Source organism: Sciurus carolinensis, chromosome 1, assembly GCF_902686445.1.
Source record: "Sciurus carolinensis chromosome 1, mSciCar1.2, whole genome shotgun sequence".
Lineage (NCBI taxonomy): Eukaryota > Metazoa > Chordata > Mammalia > Rodentia > Sciuridae > Sciurus > Sciurus carolinensis.
In genome coordinates this window covers 49,159,238-49,186,351 of record NC_062213.1, presented here as the reverse complement: position 1 = coordinate 49,186,351, position 27,114 = coordinate 49,159,238, and the positions used below count along the sequence as shown (strand labels likewise).

The window sequence follows — 27,114 nt, the reverse complement described above, 5'->3', positions numbered from 1 at the left end:
TCTTTTGCAATCACTTTCTGTCAAATACAGTGCTTTGCACAACACTGGTAGTAGTAGTAGTAGTAGTAGTAGTAGTAGTAGTAGTATCAACACCATCATCAACTAATATAATAATAATGGCAACTGCTGAAATTACTTGAGCATTTGCTATGCACTAGGCAGCTTAAAATTTATCAGTGTTTGAGGAGCTGACAGACTTTGCTATATGACACATCTCACATTGTGTAATTTAACAACACAGTGAATTAATTGCCAAATATCTTGTCATTTTGCATGGTTTTAGAGTATTTTTGTACTGAACAGAATAAATTCTCACCATGATGGTTATAAAATGGCAAAACTAAATATAAACAAAATATGTGGTTTGGTTCACCAGAATCTACTCCTGTTTGAGACTAATGCATAGTGATACAGATTCCATCTAATTGGACACCTTTCTTAGTCTAGCTAAATTATATTATTAAGACTTGTCACCATAGCTTTGTCCATTGAGTCACAGTCTAAGGGAAAATTTCAGTGAATACTTTAATACCTTCTGCCTACCTACATTTTTTGAAAATAATATGGCTTCAACATCACTTAATATATTACAACCTTCGCACTTATCAGGCTTCTTTTATGCCACTGTATTTTGGGTTATGAAATGTACAACATTCTTAAACGACACACATTTTAAACATCCACTCAACCCCATTATTCTAAGATTTTCATTTCTTTGTTTTCCCAAAGTTTTCTTATGTCTTGCCAATGCATGAATTTCAAATAATGAAATTCTGTCACACATAAAATTTTTCATTTTATACTTCACCTGTGTATACATTATAACCACATCTCATTGTTTCATATGTTCTTCACAATTCACCTTTCAAATGATTGCAGTATATTCCATTGAGCTGATTTACTATTATTTGCTGTACCACTATTATATAATTGAATAATGTGATTTGCTTGCAAATTTTTTTCTTACTGTCAACAAAAGGTGAAATGTATATGACATTTCATTTTAATTTTTTCTTTTTTTCCAGATGAATGACTATGAATTGGGTTACTATATTGAAAACTGCATATTTTTCTGTTTGTTGTGACATACACTGTTGCTGTATTAAACCAAAAATCATTTAAAAATATCTTACTCATTTGCTATTGATAGTACCTCTAGTTTCTTTTTAAAAAGTCATATAAACAAATACAGTATAATGCTCTGAAGCTGAAAAGTGGCATAAGAAGCATAGTGTTGGAAACAGAACAATTTAGGGCCACCTATCAAGAACATAATCTCCATGAAACTGCATGCCTTACAGTCTCTCTGTTACTTTTTTTCCCCCATTCCTGCTGCAGAAATTAAAGGGCACATTTAAAAAAATGCTTTTCAAATTCTCACAACCATTCTTGTTTTTAAGGTGAAGTTCCTAATTTTAGAGATTCCTAATAATGTTTCACTTAACTCTAGTAGTAGTACAGTAGTCAGAAGAAGGATAAAAACCCAGATTCATCTTTCAAATTGAAGAAAACAAAACTGATAACACATTTTTCCCTTAATTAAGTGGTTAGTGAAAAACAAAACAAAATAAAATATACAACAAAAATAATATGAAACAAAAAATAATAAAATAATATAAAACAAAAAATAATAAAATACTAAAAAAATCTTTACTCTTGCTATCCAGATAATCATCTTCATTTGTTTTTAAGAAGATGGCACTGATCTCTAGTATTTTGATGTATAGATACATTTACATATAGATTGATACATTTCGTACATATATAATATTGCATAAATATGTGTTTATAATGACACATCCTTATAATCATCTAAGTTGTAGGTTTTGACTTCCTTTTCTAAATCTGACCATGTAATCTTCCTCCCAAAGTCACCCAGTGTTGCTACATTCTTGTGTCCCTGTCAGGGATAGTCTGTGTATGTATCCAGGTCTCAGTGTGTGTGTACCTCAATTTTTCTCTCTGAAACAGCAGGATTTAAAAATTACTCTGTACCTCATTTAAAAATATCTATCATAAAGCATCACCTCATTCTTTAACATTGTTACATTCCATTTATTGGTGAGGCTATAGCTCAATGTCCAATGTCAACTTCCTCTTGATAGACACTTGGATAGTTTTCTGTCACTGTAAACAACATTGAAATGATTACTTGGGCATAGTCTTCAGGTATTCATAAGAGGGATGTGCCAAAAAAAAAAATTTCTAAGTAAAAATTTTGGGTGATCAGACATTTTAAAAGATGGCCAAAGCTGATATCATACTGACAACATAAAAAAGCTAATTGCCCACATTCTTGCAGTAGTATATTATTGTCCCTTTGACCTGTTAGCAGGACAGATAAAAATATCTCATTTACCTTTATGAGTGTTTATGAGTACCCTCTTGCATAAAATCTATTTGTACTATGTCTTCATAGTGACATTTTTTTCAGTGGGGTGTAAACATTTCTCTTTATCATCTGTAAACTCTTAATATAATTAAAAAGTAGTAGTTCTTCCATCTTGATTTTCAAACATACTCATAGGTGTTTTTGGTCTAGGCATATATTTATAATATATGTTATTAAATCTATCAATCTACTATTAATAGCTTTTGAATTATGTGTCTTATTTAGAAATATTTTCTACATTTAAGACTTTATATATGTGATTATATATATTATATATAATTTTATATATAAGAGTTTATATTTTGTGTCTTCTCCACTTAAAATTTTATGTATGTGATTATATATATAATTTTATATATGAGTTTATATTTTGTATGCATTGTTTTATGACATATGATAAGCAAAACAGAAAATTCATTCCAACTATTGTTGTAGTACTTTTACAGTTTAATATTTTTATATTTAAATGACTAGTCTATCCTGAAATTTATTTAACTATCTTTGTGTTGTTTTATTTATCTCTGATGATTGTATTTCACTATTCAGTCTAATTATGCTTTAGGAGCAATCTATTTTAAGTAAATTTGCCTAGCAATAAGCTTTAAAATCCAATGGAATAGTCTTTTCTCTTGTCATGTTTACATTTTTCCATTTAATATTTTGTTACCTAATTAAAATTAAAGTGTTATTTTTATTAGTATTACATTAAAATTGTCACTTTTATTTTGCCAAGTCTTTTTATGAAAGAGTACAGTATGTCTTCATTTATTCAAGTCTTCTTCTGGTATTTTGATTGGAGATAGTTTTAATTTGTGGAGCACTGATTATTTTTTTCTTTTTAGTAATAATGAGTTATTTTTAAAAAAAACCGGTAGTTTTTTCCATTATTTATTTCCCTGTTTAAAATTTTATAGTTTGTTATTAAATAAGATTTTCTGTTGGGGTAAACACAAATAAGTGCTTAGAAGGCATATCATCTCTGAAGGAGAACTAAGCCGGGCTCTCGAGAATGTTCTAAGGGGGTGAGGAACAGGGAAAATGGACATGTCCCTCATCTCCCATCTTTAGGTGGGGATCAGAGCAAATGGTCCTTGGTTGTGATGTAAAATCATGTATTCAAATAATCTGAATGAATCCATATGGACAGTTGGCATACAATCTATCCTGTATATATTTTGTCTAGCTTGTAAGCATGGTACAACTCTCTATTTTATCCAGGCTTGCTGCTGCCGAGGAACATGTGTGTAATAAAATGTCCAAACCCTCTCTCTCAACTCTGTTGAGTCTTCCATATTTTTTCTTTGGGATTGGAAAACAATATGCTGGGGCCTTCGTAGCCGTGGAGTTGACAAAGTATTTCATGTTATAAGTCCTCCTGGGTATTAGAATTAAGCTAAATTTAAGGATAAGTACAGAGAACTAATATTATAATAAGACTGAATCTTTAAATCAGGAATGGGTAGCACGTCAGACATAATAAGGTGGGCAGGGAAAGGACAATGCAGAGCAGTAGCTTACATGGAGGACATCAAAGAGAATATATGTTTCAGTATTGGAAATAACAAAGAACTTCATCAATGCAGGTAAGCATCTAGAAAACAGGGGCCATTATATCAAAACCTTCTCCATCCATAGGCAGTTATAACTTCTAAAGGGAACTACTGCTTCCAAACCATGTCATCAATGTCATTTGCTTAGTTGTGAGGATTGCTTTGATCTTACCATCCTCCTGACTCTTAGCCTCCTAAGCCACTGGGATTACAGGTGGGCACCATTATGCTTGGTGCTTAGTTATCTTGAGTCAACATAAGTGTTCAGAAACATGAATTGTGAAATAAGCACTTTCTATGTAAAACCTAAATATAAAAAGATTGTAACATTTTTTTAACTGACAACTGAAAAATATACATTTTGACATTGAAAAAATTTGGATTAACAAAAATTTAGAAAAGTCAGATTTATATTATTATGGACTAAATGCATCATCAAGTTGGATTACAATTAATACACTTTCAGAAAGTAATTTTTGCATGATTAAGTGAAATTGCTTTGTTTTTATGCCCACTTTGTATAAATATATCTTTTGATAAAATATTAAAATGAAATATATCAAACTACAAAATATATACCATAAACACTTATCAGAGGCTCTATTTTGTACCATTAAAATAGTTTAACTGGATCGAAAACACGTATACAAAGATATGCTAAAAAAAAACTTAAACTCATTTAAAAATAAAATGACCGAGAACTTTGAAACTCATGTGACTGTGAATCTGTTCTGACTGAATAATACTTATTAGGTACTTGTCCCAAAAGCAAAATAGTCAGAAAATGTCAATATTTTATTTGAAGATTTTGAGGAGAAATTTTCAATAACTGAATACAAATATTTTGAAAATCAATTAATATTGACATAAAAATGCAGTATTACAATTTCGGTTGCTTTCTAAATGTTAACCTAAAATATTTGAAAGACTGATTTTTGTACTGCAAGAAAATTTAAATTAATTATCTGCTTATGTTTCGCTCTTGCTGCCTTTGTACTTACGTGAATCAGGACTCAATTACAAAGTTCTGTTATTAGGTGACATTTTCTGATGGTACACAATGAGGCTGTGACTCAAAGTAATTTTAGTTTACATGTGACTTTAAGTATTTTTTATTTATATAATATTTTTTAGATTCTTTGCCAAAAAATATTTTTAATCATTTAATTGAGTAAAATGATTCGATATGAACAAAAATAACACAACTGTCAGTCCCTTCTTTTACATTAAAATAATTAAACCCATTTTCTACTTACAAATATTATTTTTTTAAAAAAAAATCTCAAATAGCATTAGAATTTGAGTTAAAGAATATAACTAATAAGTTTAAATGTTAAGTTTATCTTACCACTTAACAGTTATTTCCTGAGCTTGCTATAGACCTCTGAAAGAATTTATTAGCCATTATACAGATTAGAAAAGTAAACTAAGAAATACTACCAAATACTTATTGTCTGCTATGTTTAGGTCTCTGTGCGATACAGCTGTAAGTCAGTTATAGTGTTAGAACTATAGATATGAGGTGCCCTCAAAAGACTCTGTGTTATTCAGGCGGTGAAATGATTAGATTATGTGATTGGAAACTAATTAGTGGATCAATCCTATAGATGGATTAATACTATGAAAGGACTAACTGGATGGTAACTGTAAAACGGTGGAGTGTGGATGGAGGAGGTGGGTTCTCTGGGAGTGTGCCCTTGGGGATTGTAACATGACCCCTGGTTCCGTGTGTCTCTGTGTACTTCCCAGCCACCAGGAGCTGAGCACCTGTCCTCCACCACACCCTTCGGTCATGACACTCCAATCTCACCTTAGGGGCAGAGCAATGGAGTAGAGTAACCACAGACTGAAATCCTGAAACTGTGAAACTTTTCCTCCACTGAGTTGCTCTTGGCAGGTATTTTGGTCACAGTGATGAAAACCTAAGTAACACAGTCCTTGTCTTTAGTCTGTGACCAAGGGGAACTTGACTCTTGAATCTATGTCTGATATCTAAGAATTTATAGATTAACTATCCAAATATAAACAATACACACCTGGCAACAAGAACAAGTGTACACCACCAAGTTAAGAGTTGGGAGAATGTTCTTGGATAGGCAGAAATAATATTATCAAAATGGACATACTTCCAAAGGCACTATACAGATTTAACGCAATTCCAATTAAAATCCCTATGACATTTCTCATAGAAACAGAAAAAGCAATCATGAAATTCATCTGGAAGAATAAAAGACCCAGAATAGCCAAAGCAATCCTGGGCAGGAAGAGCGATGCAGAAGGTATTACTATACCAAACCTTAAACTCCACTATTGAGCAATAGTAACAAAAACAGCATGGTACTGGCACCAAATAGACAGGTAGATCAATGGTACAGGATAGAAGACATGGAGACATACCCACATAGGTACAGTAACCTCATACTAGACAAGGGTGCCAAAAACTTACAACAGAGAAGAGACAGCCTCTTCAACAAATGGTGCTGGGAAAACTGGAAATCCATATGCAGTAAAATGAAACTAAACCCCTATCTCTCACCCTGTACAAAACTCAACTCAAAATGGATCAAGGATCTAGGAATTAGACCTGAGACCCTTCACCAAATAGAAGGAAAAGTAGGCCCGAATCTCCATCATGTTGGCTTAGGACGAGACTTCCTTAACAAGTCCCCCATAGTGCAAGAAATAAAAGCAAGAATCAATAAATGGGATAGAGTCAAACTAAAAAGTTTTTTCTCAGCATAGGAAACAATCAATAATGTGAAAAGAGAGCCTACAGAGTGGGAGAAAATCTTTTCCACATACACTTCAGACAGAGCACTCATATCCAAAGAACTTAAAGAACTTTATACCCAAAATACAAAGAACCCAATCAATAAATGAGCTAAGGAAATCTTCACAGAAGAAGATATACAGGTGATCAACAAATATATGAAAAAGTGCTCATCATCCCTAGTAATTAGAGAAATGCAAATTAAAACCACCTTAAGATTTCATCTAACTCCAATTAGAATGGCTATTATCAAGAACACAAGCAATAATAAGTGTTGGAGTGGATGTGGGGGAAAAGGCACACTCATACATTGCTGGTGGAGTTGCAAATTGGTACAACCACTCTGGAAAGCAGTATGGAGATTCCTCAGAAAGATTGGAATGAACCCACCATTTGACCCAGCTATCCCACTTCTTGTTTTATACCCACAGGACTTAAAATCAGCATACTACAGTGATGCAGCCACATCAGTGTTCATAGCAGCTCAATTCACAATAGCTAGATTGTGGAACCAACCTAGATGCCCTTCAATTGATGAATGGATAAAGAAACTATGGGGGCTGGGGAGATAGCTCAGTTGGTAGAGTGCTTGCCTTGCAAGCACAAGGCCCTGGGTTCGATCCCCAGCACCCCCCAAAAAAGAAAAAAAAAAGAAACTATGGTATATGTACACAATGGAATATTACTCAGTCATAAAGAAGAATAAAATTATGGCATTTGCTGGTAAATGGATGAAGTTGGAAAACATCATGCTAAGTGAAATAGGCCAAGCCCAAAATACCAAAGGATAAATGTTTTCTCTGATAAGTGCATGATAATATATAAAGTTGGAGGGTGGCGGGGGGAAAGAGTAGAATGAAGGAATTTTGGATGGTGTAGAGGAAAAAGGGGTAGGAGGGGGTAGGAATGAAAAAACAGCAGAATGAAACAGACAGTATTACCCTATATATATGTATGATTACATGAATGGTATGAATATACATTGTGTACAACCATAGAAATGAAAAGTTGTACCCCATTTGTGTACAATGAATCAAAATGTGTCTGTAAAAATAAATAATATTTTAATAAAAAAAAGAGCTGGAAGAAAATTCTAACTATTAAAGACTAATTGAGGGGCTGGGGATATAGCTCCGTTGATAGAGGGCTTGCCTTGCATGCCCAAGGGCCCTGGGTTCAATCCCCAGCAATACACACACACACACACACACACACTGATCCCATTATATAGAGTCACAAAATGCCATAAATATGTAACCTACAAGAGCTTTTCTGAAATTGTATAAGAATTGTTCCTTTTTATATACCTAGCCCCATGTAGGCCTGTGCAGCAACAATTTGAAATGGGAATAGAAGTTTCCAACAGACTTCTGCTGCTTTATACACAATCAGAAGTCAGGAAGGAAAGCAATTTTCTATCTGAGAAAGATGTGCAAATCCAGAAGACCCTGACCAGTTAGAGCAACAACAATGGATAGAAAGTGTGCCTGGGAGACAGTATGCAACAGGGAGAAAACTAAGTAGAGGAGATGAGATCAGAGATGCAGAGGAAAACGGGTCAATCCCATAACCTTCCGGGCAACAAAAGAACTTTGGCTTTTATTCTGAGTCAGAGATTGAAGGGTTTCTGACAGGAGCAGACTCAGCTCATGCATGCTTTCACATCACTCTGCATGCAATGTTGACAATAGACCCAAGGGAGAATGCAAGGGACCCGGCAAGGAGAAGAACCAGGAAAACCAATTTGAAGGATATTAAAATATTTAAGATGAGATATGAGGGTGCATTGGACTGGGATGGTAAAGGGATGGACAGGGAGAGAAGAGATAAAATACTCCCAAACAGAAGAGCTGATAGGCTCAGTAATGACCAACTGTGAAGGGTTTAATCATAAATCAATATTACATCAACAAAATTGAGAGCAAAATCTTATACCTTTATACTATCTATTGCAGTAATTCTCTGTCTCTCTCATCTCTCCTTTTAGGAAAGAAACAGAACTAATAACAAGCAAACAAATAACAAGCAACAAAAACATCTTTTGCCAAATAAAATTTGGCCATACCCTGTTTACTTTGAACTGATTCTTGAGGACAACTAAGTAGGTGGTCATCACCAAAGATAGTCCTACTTAAAAATAAACAGTTTTATGATGGATAAAACAGACATGTAATTCATACACACACACAAAAAAAAGAGTAATCAGTTGTTATCTATTTTGGCTTGATTTTGGGGCTATGTGTTGAAATGGCCTTCCTTACTTTAAGTGATGAGACTTCCTCTTCTATCAAAATTGAGAAGACCCTACTATTTACTTCTTTGAGTGTTGCTTCACGGTAGCTTTTGCCTCTTCGTATTGACCTGTCTAGTTCTGGCATAAAGCACTGAGGTCTGCTTCCTTCTCTTGGATAGAGAACTGATTAATGGTTAAGTAAAACCACCCTTAAAAACAAACAAGCAAACAAATAAAAACAAAACAAAACAAAACAAAACAAAAAAAACAACTAAAAGAACTCTAAGTGCGGGATAAAATGTTTCTATAGCTAGCTTCAAAAGAACACAGTTAGCATGGTATTCTCTCATACATATTAAAATATTGTGTATTGAGATATATTCTGCACAACCTGGACTAATTCCATTTCTGTTGGATAGATACTTAGCCAGGAACAGTGAGCAGGGAGAGGACAACAAAGAGCCATTGAAAAGCACAGGGAGCCTTATCTGACAGCAGGCACCTGGAAGACTAGGCCTGGAATCGCCTTGACCTAATTCTATCCCCTTATGAAAAACCAGTTTCCAGACCAAATCCATCCTACCAGGGGCCTGGGTCCTCCCTTAACAGTGTCAACATCCCCAATCACCCTGGCAATCAAAACATCAAGGTCCTCACACAGAAAGCTTGCCAGGGCCTTTCAAAGGGTAATAAACCAATTAAGGTGGCAGAAAATTGAGGCATAAATAGAGAAACTTGATTAAAACACCCACTGGATATTAGAGACAAAAATAGGGGACTCAGTTTCCTTAAAAACTCCTACTCATCCTCTATTCAAGGTGGTCCATGCAGTTCCTAGGCTGTTAGTCAAGTCAAAAGGTGGACTTGACAGGACTCTGGAAACTTCCCTGGCATGTGCAATAAAACTGGAAGGCAGGAGGGGCACTCTGTCCTTCACCTCTCTTGAGACAACCCACTCTCTCCCTTGAGAATGTCCCCTTTTCCCTTTCCTATTCCCTGAATAAACTCATGTCTGTTACTATGGGTTACATGACTGAAATCTTTCTGGCATGACTGCAAGAATCAAAGAGGGGCCTCTGCACGGCCTCAGCTTCACAGTAGTTCTCTGCCCTGTAACACGTTCATACTACAACACAACCAAAATATTCACTGTTTTCACGTTGTAGTCCAAAGGCACATTGAGAGTATTCATTCCAACAATCAAACCTTGCTATTGTCAGCTCAGAGTCACAATAGCTTACCCTCTTCAGGAGTAGTCTTAAAATCACCCTCTCCAAAGGAAGAACAAAGCTTCTTTTGTTATTGTTATTTTGCTTCTCTGGTGCTTAGTATTTTGTTGTGATTTTATTTCCTTGCTTTAAGTGGTTTCTATTCCTATTCCCCAAAGACTGTGAAGTTTCATGCATAGGAATGCAGAAGGTAGAAGTTTGTATGTATATATGTATGTGTGTGTGTGTGTGTATCCATCACCCAAAAGAAATATATCCAGGCAAACTCACTTTAAATAAATAGATACTTGGAAAGCTTAATGTAAATCAAAAACTCTAAAAAGGAAGCTATCTACCAAAAAGAATTATGCTGAAACTCCTATTATATTATAAAGAAAGGATTCTTCCTAAGAAGAAAACAAAAGTAACAGAAGATATACCTTTTGTTTATATTTAATTCTCTCTCTCTCTCTTTCTTTGTTTTGCTTAAAATAATTATTCATATAGAGCTTAAGTAAACGATAATCTTTAAAATCTTTGGGTAAGGAATAAAAATCTACTAGAATGAAATGGTTTGAATAATTTCATTTTGGTTGATTATCATAGTATTAACATGATGTTAGCTATAGTTTGATGATATAAATTATTACATTAGGATCCCTACTTATTAGCACTGAGCACCATAAAGCCTACAAGAACTAGTCCCTGCTAGGAGTGTTAGGTAGGTGAAAGGACAATGAAGCTGACTGAAAACCATAGGGAGCATTATCTAAAGATAAGCACCTAGAAAATGAGGGCCTGCTATATTAACAGCCCCCCCACAGCCCAAGCCATAATCACATCCCCTTAAGATCATGTCACACCCTCCTAGGAGGCCTGGACCCTCCCATATCAGGAAACTACCTCATAACCCCAATCACTCTGTAGTTCGTAGCCCCAATCACCCTGGCAACCAAACCATCAAAACCTCAAAAAGAAACCATGTTGAGGGGCAAAGGGTAATAAAGTAACTAAGGGGGTGGCAAACTGAAGCAAAACAGGGGGTCTCAATTTCCTTAAAAACTCCTATTCTATGAGCATCACACCATCTTCTCTTGGTGGCGGTTCATGCAGTTCCTACGCTGTCAGTCAAAAAACAAAAGGCAGAGTTAGGTGGGACTTTCTGGGAACTTGCCTGGGACCCCCAATAATACTGGAGGGCAGGAGGTATGCATCATCCTTCTCTATGAAAGGACCCTTTCTGTCCCTGGAGAATGTCCCCTTTTCCCTTTCCTGCCCCTTCTAATAAATTCATGCCTGTTGCGCTGAACGACATGTCTGAAATCTTTCTGGCACAATTGTAAGAATCAAGGTAAAGAAGGGCCTCTGTGGCTGTCTCAGCTTCACAGGAGGCCTCTGCCTTGTAATGTCAGGAGGTTTATAATCTAGTGGGAAAGTACCCACAATGAGAAATAGAGAAGATAGAAAGTGTGGATGTAGAGAACACATGTAGAAATAACTAGAAATATTTAAGGCTGAGAAAACAGAGGACAGGATGCACATCTGGAAGATGAGGAGGAGGGAAGGTCTGAGGAAGTACAAGCTTGAGAAAAGCATCTGACATAAAAATAAAGCACTGAATGGGAAGCGATTGAGACACACAGGCTTCTAACTTGTACAGAGTTCATAATAAAGAAAGGTAGAAAATCAAGTTACATTAATAAGAGTGAGAACAAATGCTGGGCTTTCATAAATATATCTGAAGAGATAGCCAACAAGGCACAAATATTAAAAATAATGTTTATATTAAAGGAAAATCAAAAAGGCGGAGTTCAAAAGATGGACTGGCAGAGAGCAATTTCAGGCAGGAAGATCAGGTATGGGGCGATGATATTAACTTAGAGGTGAAGTAGGTATAGAGAAAAATAAGGAGACAGTAGTTCTTCTTCTTCTCCTCCTCCTCCTCCTCCTCTTCCTCCTCCTCCTCCTCCTCCTCCTCCTTCTTCTTCTTTTATTTTTGGTACTAGGGATTGAACTCAGGGGCACTTAACCACTGAGCCACATCCCCAGCCGTTTTTTTATATTTTATTTAGAGACAGGGTCTCACTGAGTTGCTTAGTGCCTTGCTAAGTTGCTGAGGCTGGCTTTGAACTTGCGATCCTCTTGCCTTAGTCTTTGAAGCTGCTGGGATTACAGGCATGCGCCGCCACACCCAGCAACCAGCAGTTCTTAACAAGAAAAATAGCATTTCATGTATCCTTCATGTCTATGCATTCTCACATCCTTCCATAACACTGACCTGTGGAACATGGATGAAGCCCTCTCATCCACCTGTCCCCCTTGAAACCTGCATTGCAAGCCCTGAGAAACCAGGGTCTATTCTCTTTTGTGCACTGTAACATTGCCATTGCCTCAAACACTGGCACTGGAGTGCAATGAATATTTCTTAAATATTTACTGTTTCAAAAATGAGTTTGAGGTCCACCTTTCCTTGAAACTTACCTGAAACATTCTTTCAGGTAACAGAGCAGCAAAGCTTTAGGGAATTTTAAAATCAAGGAGGCTAAATACAACTACTCTTCACAAGCATTTAACTTGAACTAATGACTTTTAACTTTTCTGATTCTTGGTTTTCTCATTTGTAAAACAGAGAATACTATCCATTTTACAGAGTTGTTACGAGGATCAGAGAGTAGGGATGTGTGTCCAGGATTCATCCAGGTACATGTTAGCAACTTAGTCTATGACAGTTATTAACCAAGAGCAAGCAGTACTTGGTCATGTCTTTGTTACTGTCATCCAATACTGTATTCAACTGACTGACAGCACTTGGCACTTTGCATTAGACTGTATTACGACTGTCTTCTCTCTCTCGATACACAAACTTTTTGTGAAACTACTAATTTCTTTAATGTGTCTAGAAAACTCCACTATCAAAATTAATCACAAGCCCCATCTCAGTAAAACTTCTTGCTTGATTAGATCTCTGTAGCTTTTATGCTTCAATATCATAAACTTTTACTCCTGTGTCTCAAAGTGTTTATGTTCATTTTTGCTTACATTTGTGAAATAAGAGCTCTAAAAAGACAGGGATGCTAGCTTCTATTCACACATTCTTGATTTCTGATAAACTACAGTGGGCATGCATACTCATTCTACAAAAAATGAAATAAATAAGGAAATTCCTAAGCTATGTGACATTATGACAGTCAAGATTTAGAATATAGTGCCTATCAGGTCATGTTTCTTCAACAGAAATTAATCTTATAAAGAGAGCAGTCTCTACTTAAAAAATTAAATTCAGTCTGATTTTAGGAACTTAGTTTGTTAGGAAGTTTTGAATAAGGAATCCAAGATAATCTGAGAGTTTAAGTAAGCAGTTCTTATGTACTTTATACATCTATTTCGATATAGAAAACAGTGGTGACTGCATCCTATTTGAGAGTTTGATCCATTTCTGATTGCAGGACTCAGTGATCATAGGAACTCCTTTCATCAGCCAATAGCACTTATTAAGCACCTATAATTCACAATGCAAAGAGGCTGGTGAAATTCATCCCTAGCTAGGAAGACTCCTCTGAAAATAAGTTTTTTAAATAGATAGGAATAATGAAAAACAGTGCATCCTGAGTCCATTTTTCATCATATTCTTAAGTAAGATTGTCACTTGGCAGTTTCACTGATATTAAGGTAAAAAGGTGCAATGTGGAATTCAGTCAAACAGTAAAAATAAACTCCATCATTTCTCATTTGATAGCTTGTAAAATAAATTATTGCATTTTGTTTTCATTTCAATAGTTGCTCTGGACTTAGCTATAATAAAGTGATGATGGATATGTGTAAATATAAAAACACATTTACATACACATTTGTGTGTAGGTGTGTGTGTGTGTGTGTGTGTGTGTGTGTATGATATATATTATATATTTTCCCCCCAGGGCTTTGGGCATGCCAGGCAAGCACTCCACCACTGAGTAACCCCAGCAGGACATTTATAGAATTCAAAAACCTATTCATATGTTTGAAGAAATGCATTGATTTTTTCTGGAAAGCACGATGGTCTCATGCATAATATATCAAATCCAGATCTTATTTTTCAAAGAGGAAATAGAGTACTTTGTCTACTAAAAATTATATGAAATCTATATTTTTAAAGTATTGCCTTAGTAGACAGGAAATTCTGTATAAGTAGGGCAATATTTCATTATGTATTGATTCATCTTGACCAAAAATAAGAGCATATTAATTTACTTCTAAATGGATAATACTGGTAAAATGTGGCTATTTTAATAATCTACTGATGAAATATGAATTTATATTTTTCCTTAATGTTTAAAATCAGTTTGCAAATATTGGGAGAGATAATTATTTTTCAATATCACAGTAAATTTGTCTTTTAATATTATATAATTTACTTTTGATATATTGTTGATCAATGTTATTGTCTGAGAAACCAATGACATTAAGAAGCACATCTGGCAAATGTAAAATTAATTTTAGTTTGCAATCTTTTAAATAAATAATATAAAGCAGGCAGATATAAAGGGTTGATTAAAGAGAATGACACGTATATGTTAAATAGAAATGATAGTCTTATAAAAGATTCAATTTGAATGGCTACCAGTAGATCCCAAACTAAATGATCAATAATCTTCCTAAAAAAACAATGTAATTGTCAAGTCTAATTATAGGGATCTCATAAGGATGTGTACACCAAAGATACAATAGCTGCAGTGTGCTTGGAAGGGGCTACGCTCCCAAGCAAATCATGCCTATTAGTTCCTATTCATGATTTAAATTATGCTATTTTATCTCTTCATAACATGCAGCATTTTTCACCCTCACATTTCTAGGCATTTTAGCTTCTGCTGACATAAATGTATTCCCAAAATAGAACGTTACAGCAATCTTCTGCTAGACATTTAAGCCCATTTGTGCATTTATTTTTTAGGATGCTTTTTTCCTTCTAACAGTGAGAAGGCTAGGAAGTTAGTGTCAGAATGAATGAGAACTTGTTTTATAAAGCGACACTAGACACTTGATCTACCCTTTAAAAAAAAATCAGCCTCCTACCTTGAAAACAAACATCTCATGGCGAAGAATAGCTAGAGTGTTAAAGTTCCCATCGCAGATGTTTGGTTTGGCTCCAGGATAGGAAGGTCTGCCGGTGGGGGGCCGAGGAGGCTTTGGCCTGTCATTTTTCCTTGGGTCAGCCGGAGGAATAGAGCGGTGTGGGGGCACTGTCGGCAGAGGTCTTGTAGGTGGAGGGATCTTGTCAGGTGGACCTTTTGAAAATATGAGGACAGTGCTTGGCTCACTTAAAACTGGAATAGTGCTGCAAAATATGCTACAGAGAACAATCACTTATCAGCATAGGGCAGAGATTAAGTAAGCTAAGAGGTCTTTCAGATCCTTTATTTTCTGAAAAAGAAAACCATTTTACCCACCCACTGCCAAGTCTATATGAAACTGTCCTCATCATGTTAGATTCTGAATCCAAGTAACTAGGTTTTCTTTGTCAATTTTTAATGATTTTTTAAAAATAGCTTCACTTGTAGACCTTATTGGAAAGCTGCTCTCAAATCGTTTTTAGAAGTGGATGATGTATAAATAATAAATAAATGAAAATGAATCCTGGAGCCACACGTGTAAGCTCCAATAAAGTTAATTCTGAATTTTGACAGACAATGATTCTCTGCAAATATTTCTGAAAGAGAAACACTAACTAATGAAAGTTTATTCTACAGTATATTTTATAAACTTTTAAAACTATATTTTATAAACTTTTACTGATTTCACTATTTCCTTCTCATTAAACATTTTGACAAATTACTGGATGAGTGTTTCATTTAAATATTGAATTGAAAACACGTATTGATTAAAATACCACCAATAAAATATTAATGTCAAGATGTTTTTCTAAAAAGAGACTTCTAAATCAAGCTAAAGTTTACACATATAATTTGGTACAAATGTTAAGCATTGTTCCTCAAGGACTTTATGTTTTAAAATGTAAAAACAGAGCTGTTCACACTTAAAATTTAGATATGGGAAGGATATTGTTTTGTAGATCTTTAGTCTAGACTACTAATTCATGAGGTCATGAGACAAAGACGTCTTTCAGTTAACCCACTTGAGAAGAATTTCTGATGATACACACTTAGGCATAGGCTAACAATTCAACACTTGAGATATTTCACTTAAGTCTGAGATAGGTCTTTTTCCTCAGTACTCCAACAATGTAAAGAGCAGCACAAAAGTTGACCTTTTTTCAAATCTATTTTTACCCTGCAAGAATGCTTGCCTCTGAGATATTAAAATCTAAAAACTAATGAATGCAAAGAAAATTAGTGAACTTAAACTACACTGTTTAAAAATGCAAATAACATCTTTTGGATGCTGGATATTAACATAGAGATAGCACACATTTGTCTTTGTGTTGTAAAAATGAAAGCTTCACTTCATTAATTTAGTAAACCATACTTGCTATATGTAAATTATAAATGTCAAGTTCTTAACAATTATGTGAGAAATAAATGTCTTTAAAAAGGTCAATGGTTGTATTGAGGGAGTTAGGATTATAGTAAATATGCACAGTAGTCTTCCCCTTTTCTCTTAATTTGCATTTGATGAATGAATCCCATAAATAATATTACTGTACTAAAATTTTATCTTGTGCTATGTGTTAATAAACTTAGCCACTTGTTAACTTTCACTCCCTTGCTGATTAACTTTCACTCTTCATGAATATATGCCTTTGAGGTCAATTTATTACAACTGTCATATAAGGGTGGTTTCAGGCTCTCCAAAAGTGATTTTTATGGGAAACTCCTAATAGCAAATCTCAGACACTGTGAGTTAATTTGTCAGTTTGTACTAAAGCCTCAGCATCTTATATAAAAGTCTTACATTTCTTACTGGTTTTATTGGTTGTATTAATTTATTATATATTTTAGCTCAGTTTTAAATATGAAGAATTATTGGATTATTAGTATAATTGCAATTCTCAATTAAATACCCCAAGAAAACTTTAAATAAGAAAGACTTTCCCATTACCTATATTTTATGGCATCTGAAACTGTGTCAACAAAACTCAACTGACAGAAGAATTTTGCCTGCGGGATATATATATATATATATATATATATATATATATATATATATATATATTGTTTTTTTCCTTCAGTTTTTCTCTGTCTTATATACTTAAAGCATCCATTTCAAAGAAGAAAACACTGCAGGGGTTCTGAACATCACTGCTGGTTTAACCAAAAAAGAAACAATGGTAACGTACCGTATATCTTCTGGATGCCCTGCAAGTCATCATTAGGAAGTTTGAAGTTGTCCGTTTCCATGTACTGGTAGAATGGAGCCATGATAGCTGTGGGGTCGTTTGAATGCTCCAGTCCCAGAGCGTGTCCCAGTTCGTGAACTGCCACGAGAAATAAGTCATTTCCTGTGTAAAGGAGAAGAGAAGTCAAAATGATTGTAAGCAATATTCAAATAAAGAAATAGAAAGAAGAATTTAAAACATTCCAAATGTTACTCAAGAAATATAAAAGGAAATCTTTACTTAACTATGATTTTATCATTGGCTATCCTATTTACAAAATCCATTATCCTTCTTTTAAAAAGGGGTTGGTTCCAAGGTGATGGCAATGATCGAAGTTGCAGAAATTTACAAAGTGGAGGTTAGAAAAAAAGAATAAAAGTTGAAGAAAGAGCAGCAGTATAAGAAACTGATAATACTGCTGTTAAAATAGCTTTCCAATTATAAAATACCTAATATACAACACCTCACCTTCACATTTAACATAATGGTAACGATTAATAACACATTATTTTACAAAATTCTAACAACTCAGTAAAAAACATAGGGCAGATACAATCTCTACTTTTATACAGATGAGTAAATTAAGGCACGACTTGATTGTCAAGAACAGCAGATCCTCATATGTACAGAACTGCAACTGGGACTCAAGTTATAGCAAATCCTAGACTAAATCTTTAATTTCTTACAACACAAGAATATAGCAGGACAGTAGCTTGAAATAAAAGCCACTGGATAGCAGTTATAATAATGAATTCTAATGCTAGTTGTATAAATATCGATTCTCATCAATCCATGGATAATCTGAACAGAATATATTTATCTAAGAGCTGCTATGCCCCACTGAGAAGTCTCATTTACAGCAAAAACATGTATAGTAAAGTCTATTTAGTGCAAATTATGCAGGGATACTTAGTGTGACTTTATGTAGTCACTCCTTGCTGATGACTTCTACATGACGTCTGGTGCCAAATCTTCATAACTGAACTCAGGAGCAAAAAGGTGATCTTGCATTTTCACTAGTTAATTCTAAACATTTAGTTGGAATATAAGAGCATTAAGTGGGACTGTTACATTTCTAAGGGTTATGTTTCAAAGCAAAAACTTCAACAGAATTGGAGATAAAGTATCAAGTTTACATAAATGACTTGCCACAAACACAAATGATTTCAGTGAATATCATTTTTAAAAAACTCCTTTCCAACCACTTTATAGCGCACTGTGATAATTCCCTTCAGAGGACTACTTTTTGAACACAAATTCAGATAAATAACCAAACATTTTTTTCCATTCTGGAGTAGTTTATAATAAAGGAATGGATGAGATTATGGGGCTGGTTCCCCACACGAGATTAGCACACTGAGAAAATCCACTGAAACCACATTTCCAGGGACTTACCTGACTCAAAGAAAAAATGATTAGACACTGGGAATCAAATTTGAGAGGTATATAAAAAAATAAATCTTATCATTTTTCAACCTCAAAGAGTTTAATCTTCTCATAAAATTACTTAAAAGAGGAAATTAAGACACAAAAGAAGCAAAATATAATATGTATTAGCTATAGTAATGAAATATTATCTGACTGAAAGCTAACTAACCCTATTGTGGGCATTTTGAACATGTTACCCGGATTTTCTCCTTTAGTTCCTGCAACAGTCCTGTGAGTAATTTATGTATTATCAACATCTCCATTTAAAAAATGAGAAAATTAGGTCTGGAAACATTATGTAAAAACTGCAAGATCACATAGAAAGGCAGAGCTGGATTAAAACTTCTCAGTGTGATGCCAGAGATTATGCTTTTAATCACTATACTAAATCACACAGCTATGAAAGCATTAGCATGCACAATAGATTATATAGTGTACTCATATGAAAAATATTTCATTCATTAAGTCATTTTCATACTTCACATTCATTTGTAAGATTACTATAGATTAAGGATTTGTCTTGGCTCTGACAATATAACAGTAAACAACAACAACAATTTCCCAACCTCACAGAATTGACATTCTTAAGTGGAGGAGATTGGAAAGAAACAAGATAAAGGAACAAAGTATATATTATGCTACATATTTGTAAGTGATAAGGACGAAGAGTAAAGCGGGGAAAGGATGGCGTTGGAGAAGATCAGAGTGACACCATGTATGCAGCATAGATAATAGCAATGGTTTGGGTTTCCAGTCTTACTAAAGTAGGAAGCACTAAAAGTTTTCAAGGAGAAAAGAGGCATAATCCGACAACCATTTAAACAGGATCACTTAGGTAATTACTCTTTAGGATCAACTACAAGGTGCAAGGAAGCAACATGATTCAACAACTGAAGCTAGCTGGGCACGTAGCACACACCTGTAATACCATGAAATACCATGGGCTGGGGAGGATGAGACAGGAGGATCACGAGTTCAAAGCCAGCCTCAGCAAAAGTAAGGCAGTAAGCAAATCAGTGAGACCCTGTCTCTAAATAAAATACAAAATTGGGCTTGGGATATGGCTCAGTGGTCGGGTGACCCTGAGTTCAATCCCCAGTACCCACCCTCCCTCAGGAAAAAAAAAAAAAAAAAAAAAAAAACAGATCAGAAGCTATTGAAAGGATTCAGGCAAAAATGCTGTTGGACTAAACCCAAGTGGGAGCAGTAGAGATAGACAGAAGTGACACAATTCTTGATAATACTGAAGGCAAAGTCACAGAGTTTCATACAGAACAGGATGCATGACCTAAGGAAAAGAAAAATGGTCAAAGATAGCACCTTGTTTTTGGTCCAAGCAATGGCAAGAATGAAGCCACCATCCACTGAGATGTAGAAAGTCCCAGGACAATTGCTTTCTGCTGCTTTTGTGTGCATCTGTGTGGAGGCAGGATGGGGGGCAGAGAGGTGGCAGCAGGTTTTTTTAGTGTTAAATTAGAGATCATTAAAAAATATTCAGTGGGAGGTGTCAAGTCCAGTTAGATATACACAAGTGGAATTTGGGGACAGTTGTAGGCTGGAGGTATAAATGTGGGGTTGATAAGCATGGGTAGGATAAAATGCATAAGTTGGCCTTAGAAACATGCACAGTTTAAAGTAACAAATAAGAAGGTAAAATATAACAGGTCGGTATAAGCAAAGTAAAAGTCATGGTGGGAAATCTTTTCTAAATTTTAAAATTTGCTTTGTGAAGTAGAAAGAAAATTATAAGAGAAACTAAGAGAACACTGTGGAGGAAAAAGGAAATAGAAGACAGTATGAAATACGTACATCGAAGAGTTGAAGAGAATGGACTTGGAATATAGGAAAATATAGGCAGCATCGAGGATCATGATTCTAAAGTGAAATCCATCTACTGTGTGGTTGTCTTTTCTGTCCAGCCTCATTCGACTATGGCAGTGTTGATGCTGAGATAGTAGAGTTGATCATCAGAGCTTTAGTATAACACATTTAATATTAAAAGTAGAGAGAAGGACAAAGTAACTGTTGTATGGTATATGTAGTGATTTTTGACTCCCCATGGTACTTGTGCCATATAAGGGAAATGGCACTCATACTAGGAAATGAGGAAGAACAATGACAAGGTAAGGTCATAAAATAACTGAAGTTCAACTCTTCAGTTCTGATGTAGTCAAAGGAAATTTGGAGTCATGATGTCATGTGGAGTGTGTTGGAAAGATAGAGAGTGGTACTGATTATGGATACTGACAATTGAGATTTTTAAGAGTAATGGTAAAGGTATAATTAACTATGGGAGAAATTCTCTGAGTTAGAATAGAAATGAAAAAATCAGAGAAGAGCTCTAATAACTGAGAGACCAGCACACTACAAAAATGATCTACTGTTTGTTTTTTTTTAAATTTTTCTTCTCATCTGAGGCACGGGGGATTCGAACCGTGGCCCTTGCGCATGCTAGGGGAGCGCTTTCCAAAAAGAGCTATTTCTTCAGCTCCTCTACTGACTGTTGAGACCACCAAGAATTAAAGCTAAGGGTAGTACTGAAGAGAGTGGCATTGAATTAGGAGGAAAAATCATCAAGGATCAGGGAGATGACCCGAAGGTTAATAGAGGACTATGGCAAAGAGAGTGTGTGCATGGAATAGTCTGACAAATATTACCATGAGAGCTTGAAGTTTTTATGGAAGAGGTAGGGAAATGATCTAGAAGTACAATTAAAAAGGAAGAGGAGTTTATGTATCATGGTTTGAGTACCTGTGGTAGAAAGAATATGGAGAAGAAAACAGTTTGAAGGAATGTAAGAGAACAGAATATAATAAAGGTAGAGAACAATATCAGTTTCAAAAACAAACTTCAGGGAAGTGTTCTCATCAGAAGTTCATCATCAAGGGGATGTGGATGATGACAGACTTGGAATTTTTCTGGTGGTAGTAATTTAAGAAGATGAAGAGTGGAAAGAAAAGAAGGCAGAATTGGTGATGCTCAAGTCATGTAGGAACTGGCGGGTGAGGAGCATCCTGTGCTTCCTGGGGTGATTGATGGATATGAGTAAAGATAAGAGGGTAATCAGACTAAACATTATATCATGTGTAGGAGATTATTATTTCCTTAAGAGTGTGCAGAAAGAAATTAAAGAGTATGACTTAAGCAGAATACAGAAAGTGAAATTATAGGTGGGATCCTGGGGGAAAGAAACATGGACAGGGGCAGAAAGGAGAATTGTTTTCATTTAATTTTCTGTCACTTTCCCACTACCTACAAGATGATTCCTTATTCTTCAGGAAGATAACCAAGAATTTTCATGCATAATTCCTTGTTCTATGTTTCCAACATTGTATTATTTTTTCTCCTTGTCAGAACTTCTTCCCAGTCATAGAAATAGATGCTTGTTCAGTCCTTAGAGCCTTTGTATAAACTGTCTTTTTTCTGGGATTGGCCTTCCATTTATAAGGCATTGAATGACCATCAATTCATCAGACTTGCCATGACCATTCAAATGTTACTTTGTATGTTTTTTCCTCCAAGGGGGAAATCCTCCTGTGTCTTCCCCTTAAGACTCCCATAGCCCCTGGGTGTCACCTCTCACAACAGTTGCATTTTATTGGCATCATCTGTTGACAACTCTTCCCAGGGTATTCTGAGTTCTTTAAAAGACTGATGTTGAGCAGCATTTATCTTCATGTCCTCAATTCTGAAGGCACTGGCTGGTCTACAGTAGAGGATGAATCTTTAAATGAGTTAGAATAAATAGACCAGTTTCCAGGTAGTAGAGAGCTAGTTTGGATTTGGGGAGTAAATGTGGAATGCAAGTTTTACCTAAACATGGTTGGTCAGATAGTGGGAAATCAAGAGAAATCAAGAGACTAGGAATTCTGGGTTATTGGAACATAGAAAAGTAGTTTTTAAAACATGGCCCTTTGGATTGGAAAACTACGGGAACAAAGCAATTGAGGATCCTCTAGGCAATAAGGTATAGTCACAGGAGAAGGAATAAAAACGTATGGAAGAAGACAGTTATTCAGGAAGATGTTGGAAATACATGATGACCATGTTTGGAAGAATGCAATTTAGGGAGCAGACTATTATGGATTTTGTCTTGGAGGATATTCACATGAGGAGAAACTGGGAAAGAAAAGATGTTACAGTCATTTTTAGATGGAGAATACTATCTAACCCCAGTTCTAAAATCAACACTTTTGTCTTTTCAAATCCAAGACAAATTAAGAATCTGATATCAATGAGTTTGCTACACCAAATAATATGTGAAGTGGAAGTCAGGTGTGGTAGAGGTAGGACAGCTTCTGAGCATGCCCACGCCCTGGCACATAGTTAAACTTTGTCTGGAATGTACTATCAATGGCTGAAAGCAAAAGGAAACACTCATCAAAAGCAGACCTACTGGCAAAACAAAGATCTATCAAGCAGACAAAGGACCAATGAAAATCAAGGCAGCATAATCAAGAGCAGAAAATCCAAAGGCTGGCAATGAGGTTTACCACAAACAGCTGGCTCCATCTGAGCTCAGCATGGAGATGGTGCTGGTTTAGAATACAGCTTAATATCTCTTGGCCTTTGTTTGGCAAAAGAGAGTAAATTTCTTGATAAAAAAAAGTCCCAATGTGGCCTTTTAAGGATTGTCTTGTTTTTATTCTTCAAAAGGAAAAAACAAAACCAAAAAATACCCACCCTTCAGCAGCTTCCTCAAGGTGCACTGGGTCCCCTTTGCTAGGAGAAAAAAAAAAAAAAAAAAAAACCTGAACCCTGTTTTGAGTTAAACATGTAGGAACCAGTAGCTAGAAGAATATTGCTATCAGTCATGTACTAAGCTTTTGGCCAGTGGTCCAACTGAATTATTAAAAACATCTCAAATCTCTCACAGGAAAATAGTCTCCTGGTTACTATACATGTATTGTCTGGTAAGAGGAATACTAAAGGACAAAAATAAAACAGACCTATTATCAACAAGGTCATTACAGTCCAAGTCATTTCATTTCATGTACAGCTTCTCATCAGATCATTCACATCTTTCCTAAGCACCATATCTAAGGGTGGAGTCATTTTCTCTAAGGAATTAAGTCAGGCTTTAGAAGAAAGTTAATAGGATTGGGATATGAACTTGTAACCTGTTGGGTATGTCACAGTACTTCTAATCAGAAATGCTGGCCAAGGGTTCCAAGTAATTACTATTCTTCAGATGATTGGCAATAATGTAATTAAACGTTACTTGCAGCTTCACAATAGTTTGAAAGGGTAAGTTGTTAAATAAAGTACCACCCTGTGATTTGAATTCTACTAGGAACAAAAGTTGTTGGCACATGACAAGCTTTAGACAATTAAAATGCACCAGACCTCTTTCCTAATGATGAAAATAATAACTGCTCTTGTAACTTATCATTAATTCACATTATGCAAGATTTTCAATTGTAATATGCCTTGATCTTATCGCCACATGGGCAACAAAAGAGAAATCAGACTCTTGGTTCTTAATACAGAAATAGTTCTTGCTTCTTTTGCAAGATTTTGAGTTTTGTGTTTTGAGGCTTTTAATTGTGTCTCTAATCTCCTTTCCTTTGTGTCCTCCAATACAATTTCAGAACACTGAACTGTGCATTATGAAAGATAATGCCTCATTTATCATTTCCTTGTCATAATTATGTCTATATATTCCAAGCTCTCTCACCCCTCCATTTGTATGCTGTTCTCTCTGCTAACATATTCTGAATGTTAAAAATTGATTGTGTTGTATTTCACACATGAAAATTATTAGAATTCAAACATTTATCATCTTAGAAACCTATTCAACAATTGGATCACCAGCACCATTGAATCTACCTGTTTTTTCCTTTTATCTCATAACTTTAGCTTCCCTACTCCCTCCAGAGGTAATCATTAATCTAAGATCTAAGTTAACATTACCTTGCTTATATTTCTGTATTTTATCAAACATTTCAATAAATGACAGTTTTTCCTAGTGTTTGAGCTTTATAAAATTAGTATCATTTCGTATGTGGTTTGCTGAGACTGGCTGAATCTCAGCATTTCTTTCCTATTATCTTCTAGTTTGTCTGTGCTGTTTTTACAAAACCATACTAATCCTTTAAAACAAAACTCAAAGTCACCTCCTATATGAACACTCTTCCCCAAGTCCCCAGGTAAATCTAGTTCCTTTGCCTCTGTGTATTTTTGGTCTTTTGAAAATAATTTTATTGTAATACATACTATAATTGCCTTGACAACTTCTGATTCTCTCAATACTTGGCTTTTATTTCTTTTATTTAGTATACTATAATTATACATAATAGTGGGATTCTTTCTTATATACTTGTACATGCGCATAACATAATTTAGTCAATTTCATTCACCAATATCTTCCCTTTCCTTCTTAATATTTATTTGGAATTTAAAAGACAAAACAAATTTAAATGACACAAAATTTGTTTTTTTTTCATTTTTCATGTATGAAATAGACAATTATAATGCACCAGACCTCTTTCCTAATGATGAAAATAACTGCTTCTGTAACTTCTCACTGTTGATAAAATACAGCCATGACTTCCATCTTGTCCACTCTCTTCTCCCTTTTCTTTGCATTTTTCTCCCTTTTACTTTCCCCTTCTTCCCTTTTTCTCTCACTCTGGAGAAAACAGCTACCATTTGTGCAAATGGCCCAATGGAGATCCCCAGGTGCTGAGACTTTCTACAAAAGCCACGTGAATGAGCTTGGAAGTAAATTCTCCAAACCCTTCAGATGACTGCAGCCCTGCAAGTAGGGGTATCTAAAAGATTCCCTGAGCGAGAACAACTAGCTAAGCTACCCCCTGTATCCCTGACCTCAAAACTATGTGAGGAAATAAATGTTTATTGTTTTAAGGTACTAGGTTTGGGAGCTATTTTTTGCATATTGATAAATAATTAATATGGAATATTTTAGTACTCAATTCCTCTCTATTTTGGTTAGAATTAGTAGACAGGAAAGAAAAAATGAAAAGACCTTAGTAGAAAGAAAATTACTTTGAGGCACTGGTATAGGACCCCTCCTGAAATAATGAGGGAACTTGAATATTGTCCAGTTCAATCACATAGGTTTGGCAGTAACCCTTGGTCTAAAGGAAAATCTGTCACTGAAAATTTCCAGAGGTTCCTCTTCCTGCCACAGATCTTGTAGTACCTGATACCCTGGTTGCATGTTTGCTACTACTTTGCACTTCACTGACAAGAAGGCCACCCTCTTAATGATTAGGAAAATATGGAGTTCCTCTAAAGAGCTAGAGAAGTGGGGTAGCTACGTCTGGCCAAAGAACAGGAAGGAAGTCCTGGTTATTGAGCATCTATGATGAACCATAAATGTCAATGACTATGTCACTGAAACATCATGGCCCATACTTTTTCACTCCGCTTTACCAATAACACTTTCAGAGGCTATGGAACTTGCTAAGCCAGGCAGCCCATGTGAGATGGAGTTGGAATTTACACTCTGAGGGTGCAGGTCCAGAAAAGTGTTTGGTCACAGTTCTGTTGGGCAAGACAAAAGCTGAGAGGTTGATTCTGAGTGGATTTTTTCACTTCTGCTTTTTTTTTTTTTTTTTTTTTGGTCTACTCTTCTATGCAGGCTTCTCTCTTTCAAAGGTTGGGTAGTATCCTCTTTCTTTCTCCCTGTCCACTATTCTTGCCCTCCAAGGCTTAGTGGTTCCCCTTAGTGGTTCTGATCATGCTTCAGAATGATCCCTTGACTCCTCCACCAGACACTGTGTCTAACTGGGTCAGGAATAGTTTGCTATGAAGGAATTTTATTATGTGTAGAAGTCTCTAACTGGGTGCTTACCTTTGATGAGCAAATACAATACAATTGCAATTATGAGTAGTATTTACATGTGTGTCAGATAAATTAATGGTGAACTTAATTTATATTCATATATGCTAAGAATTTTGAAGTGTTTTGTTGTATATAGTACCATTTTTATTCTCTAACACTTGAGAGAACAAAGAAAATAAAAGCCTTAATAAAACTGAGTAATAAAAGCCAGAGGAAATATCATTTAATAGTAATATGGGCTGTGTAGAGTACTAGGTACTTTATATGTGTTTGCTTATTTACTTCTCACAATATTAGTTAGGTTTTATTATTATCACAACATTATATATAAGGAAACTAAAAAGTTTCATAGATTGACTACAGTTACATAGAAAGTGGCAGAAGTGACCCTAAACAGTGCAGGCCAACAAC

At 35.2% G+C, this 27,114-nt stretch overlaps 1 protein-coding gene and 1 non-coding gene across 2 annotated transcripts in view; one reads left to right on the top strand and one right to left on the bottom strand.

Annotated features, from left to right (window-relative positions):
- Mmp16 (matrix metallopeptidase 16) overlaps window positions 1–27,114 on the bottom strand; it is a 271,651-nt gene that overhangs the window by 67,554 nt on the left and 176,983 nt on the right. The window contains exons 5-6 of the mRNA XM_047520914.1: window positions 17,427–17,588; window positions 15,206–15,417 (exon numbers count right to left, since the gene is read on the bottom strand). Of these exons, the coding sequence (XP_047376870.1) occupies window positions 15,206–15,417; window positions 17,427–17,588 (374 nt within the window). The remainder of the gene's footprint in view (window positions 1–15,205; window positions 15,418–17,426; window positions 17,589–27,114) is intronic.
- On the top strand, window positions 7,275–7,348 carry Trnaa-ugc (transfer RNA alanine (anticodon UGC)). The gene has a single exon. It is a non-coding gene; the product is annotated as a tRNA-Ala (tRNA).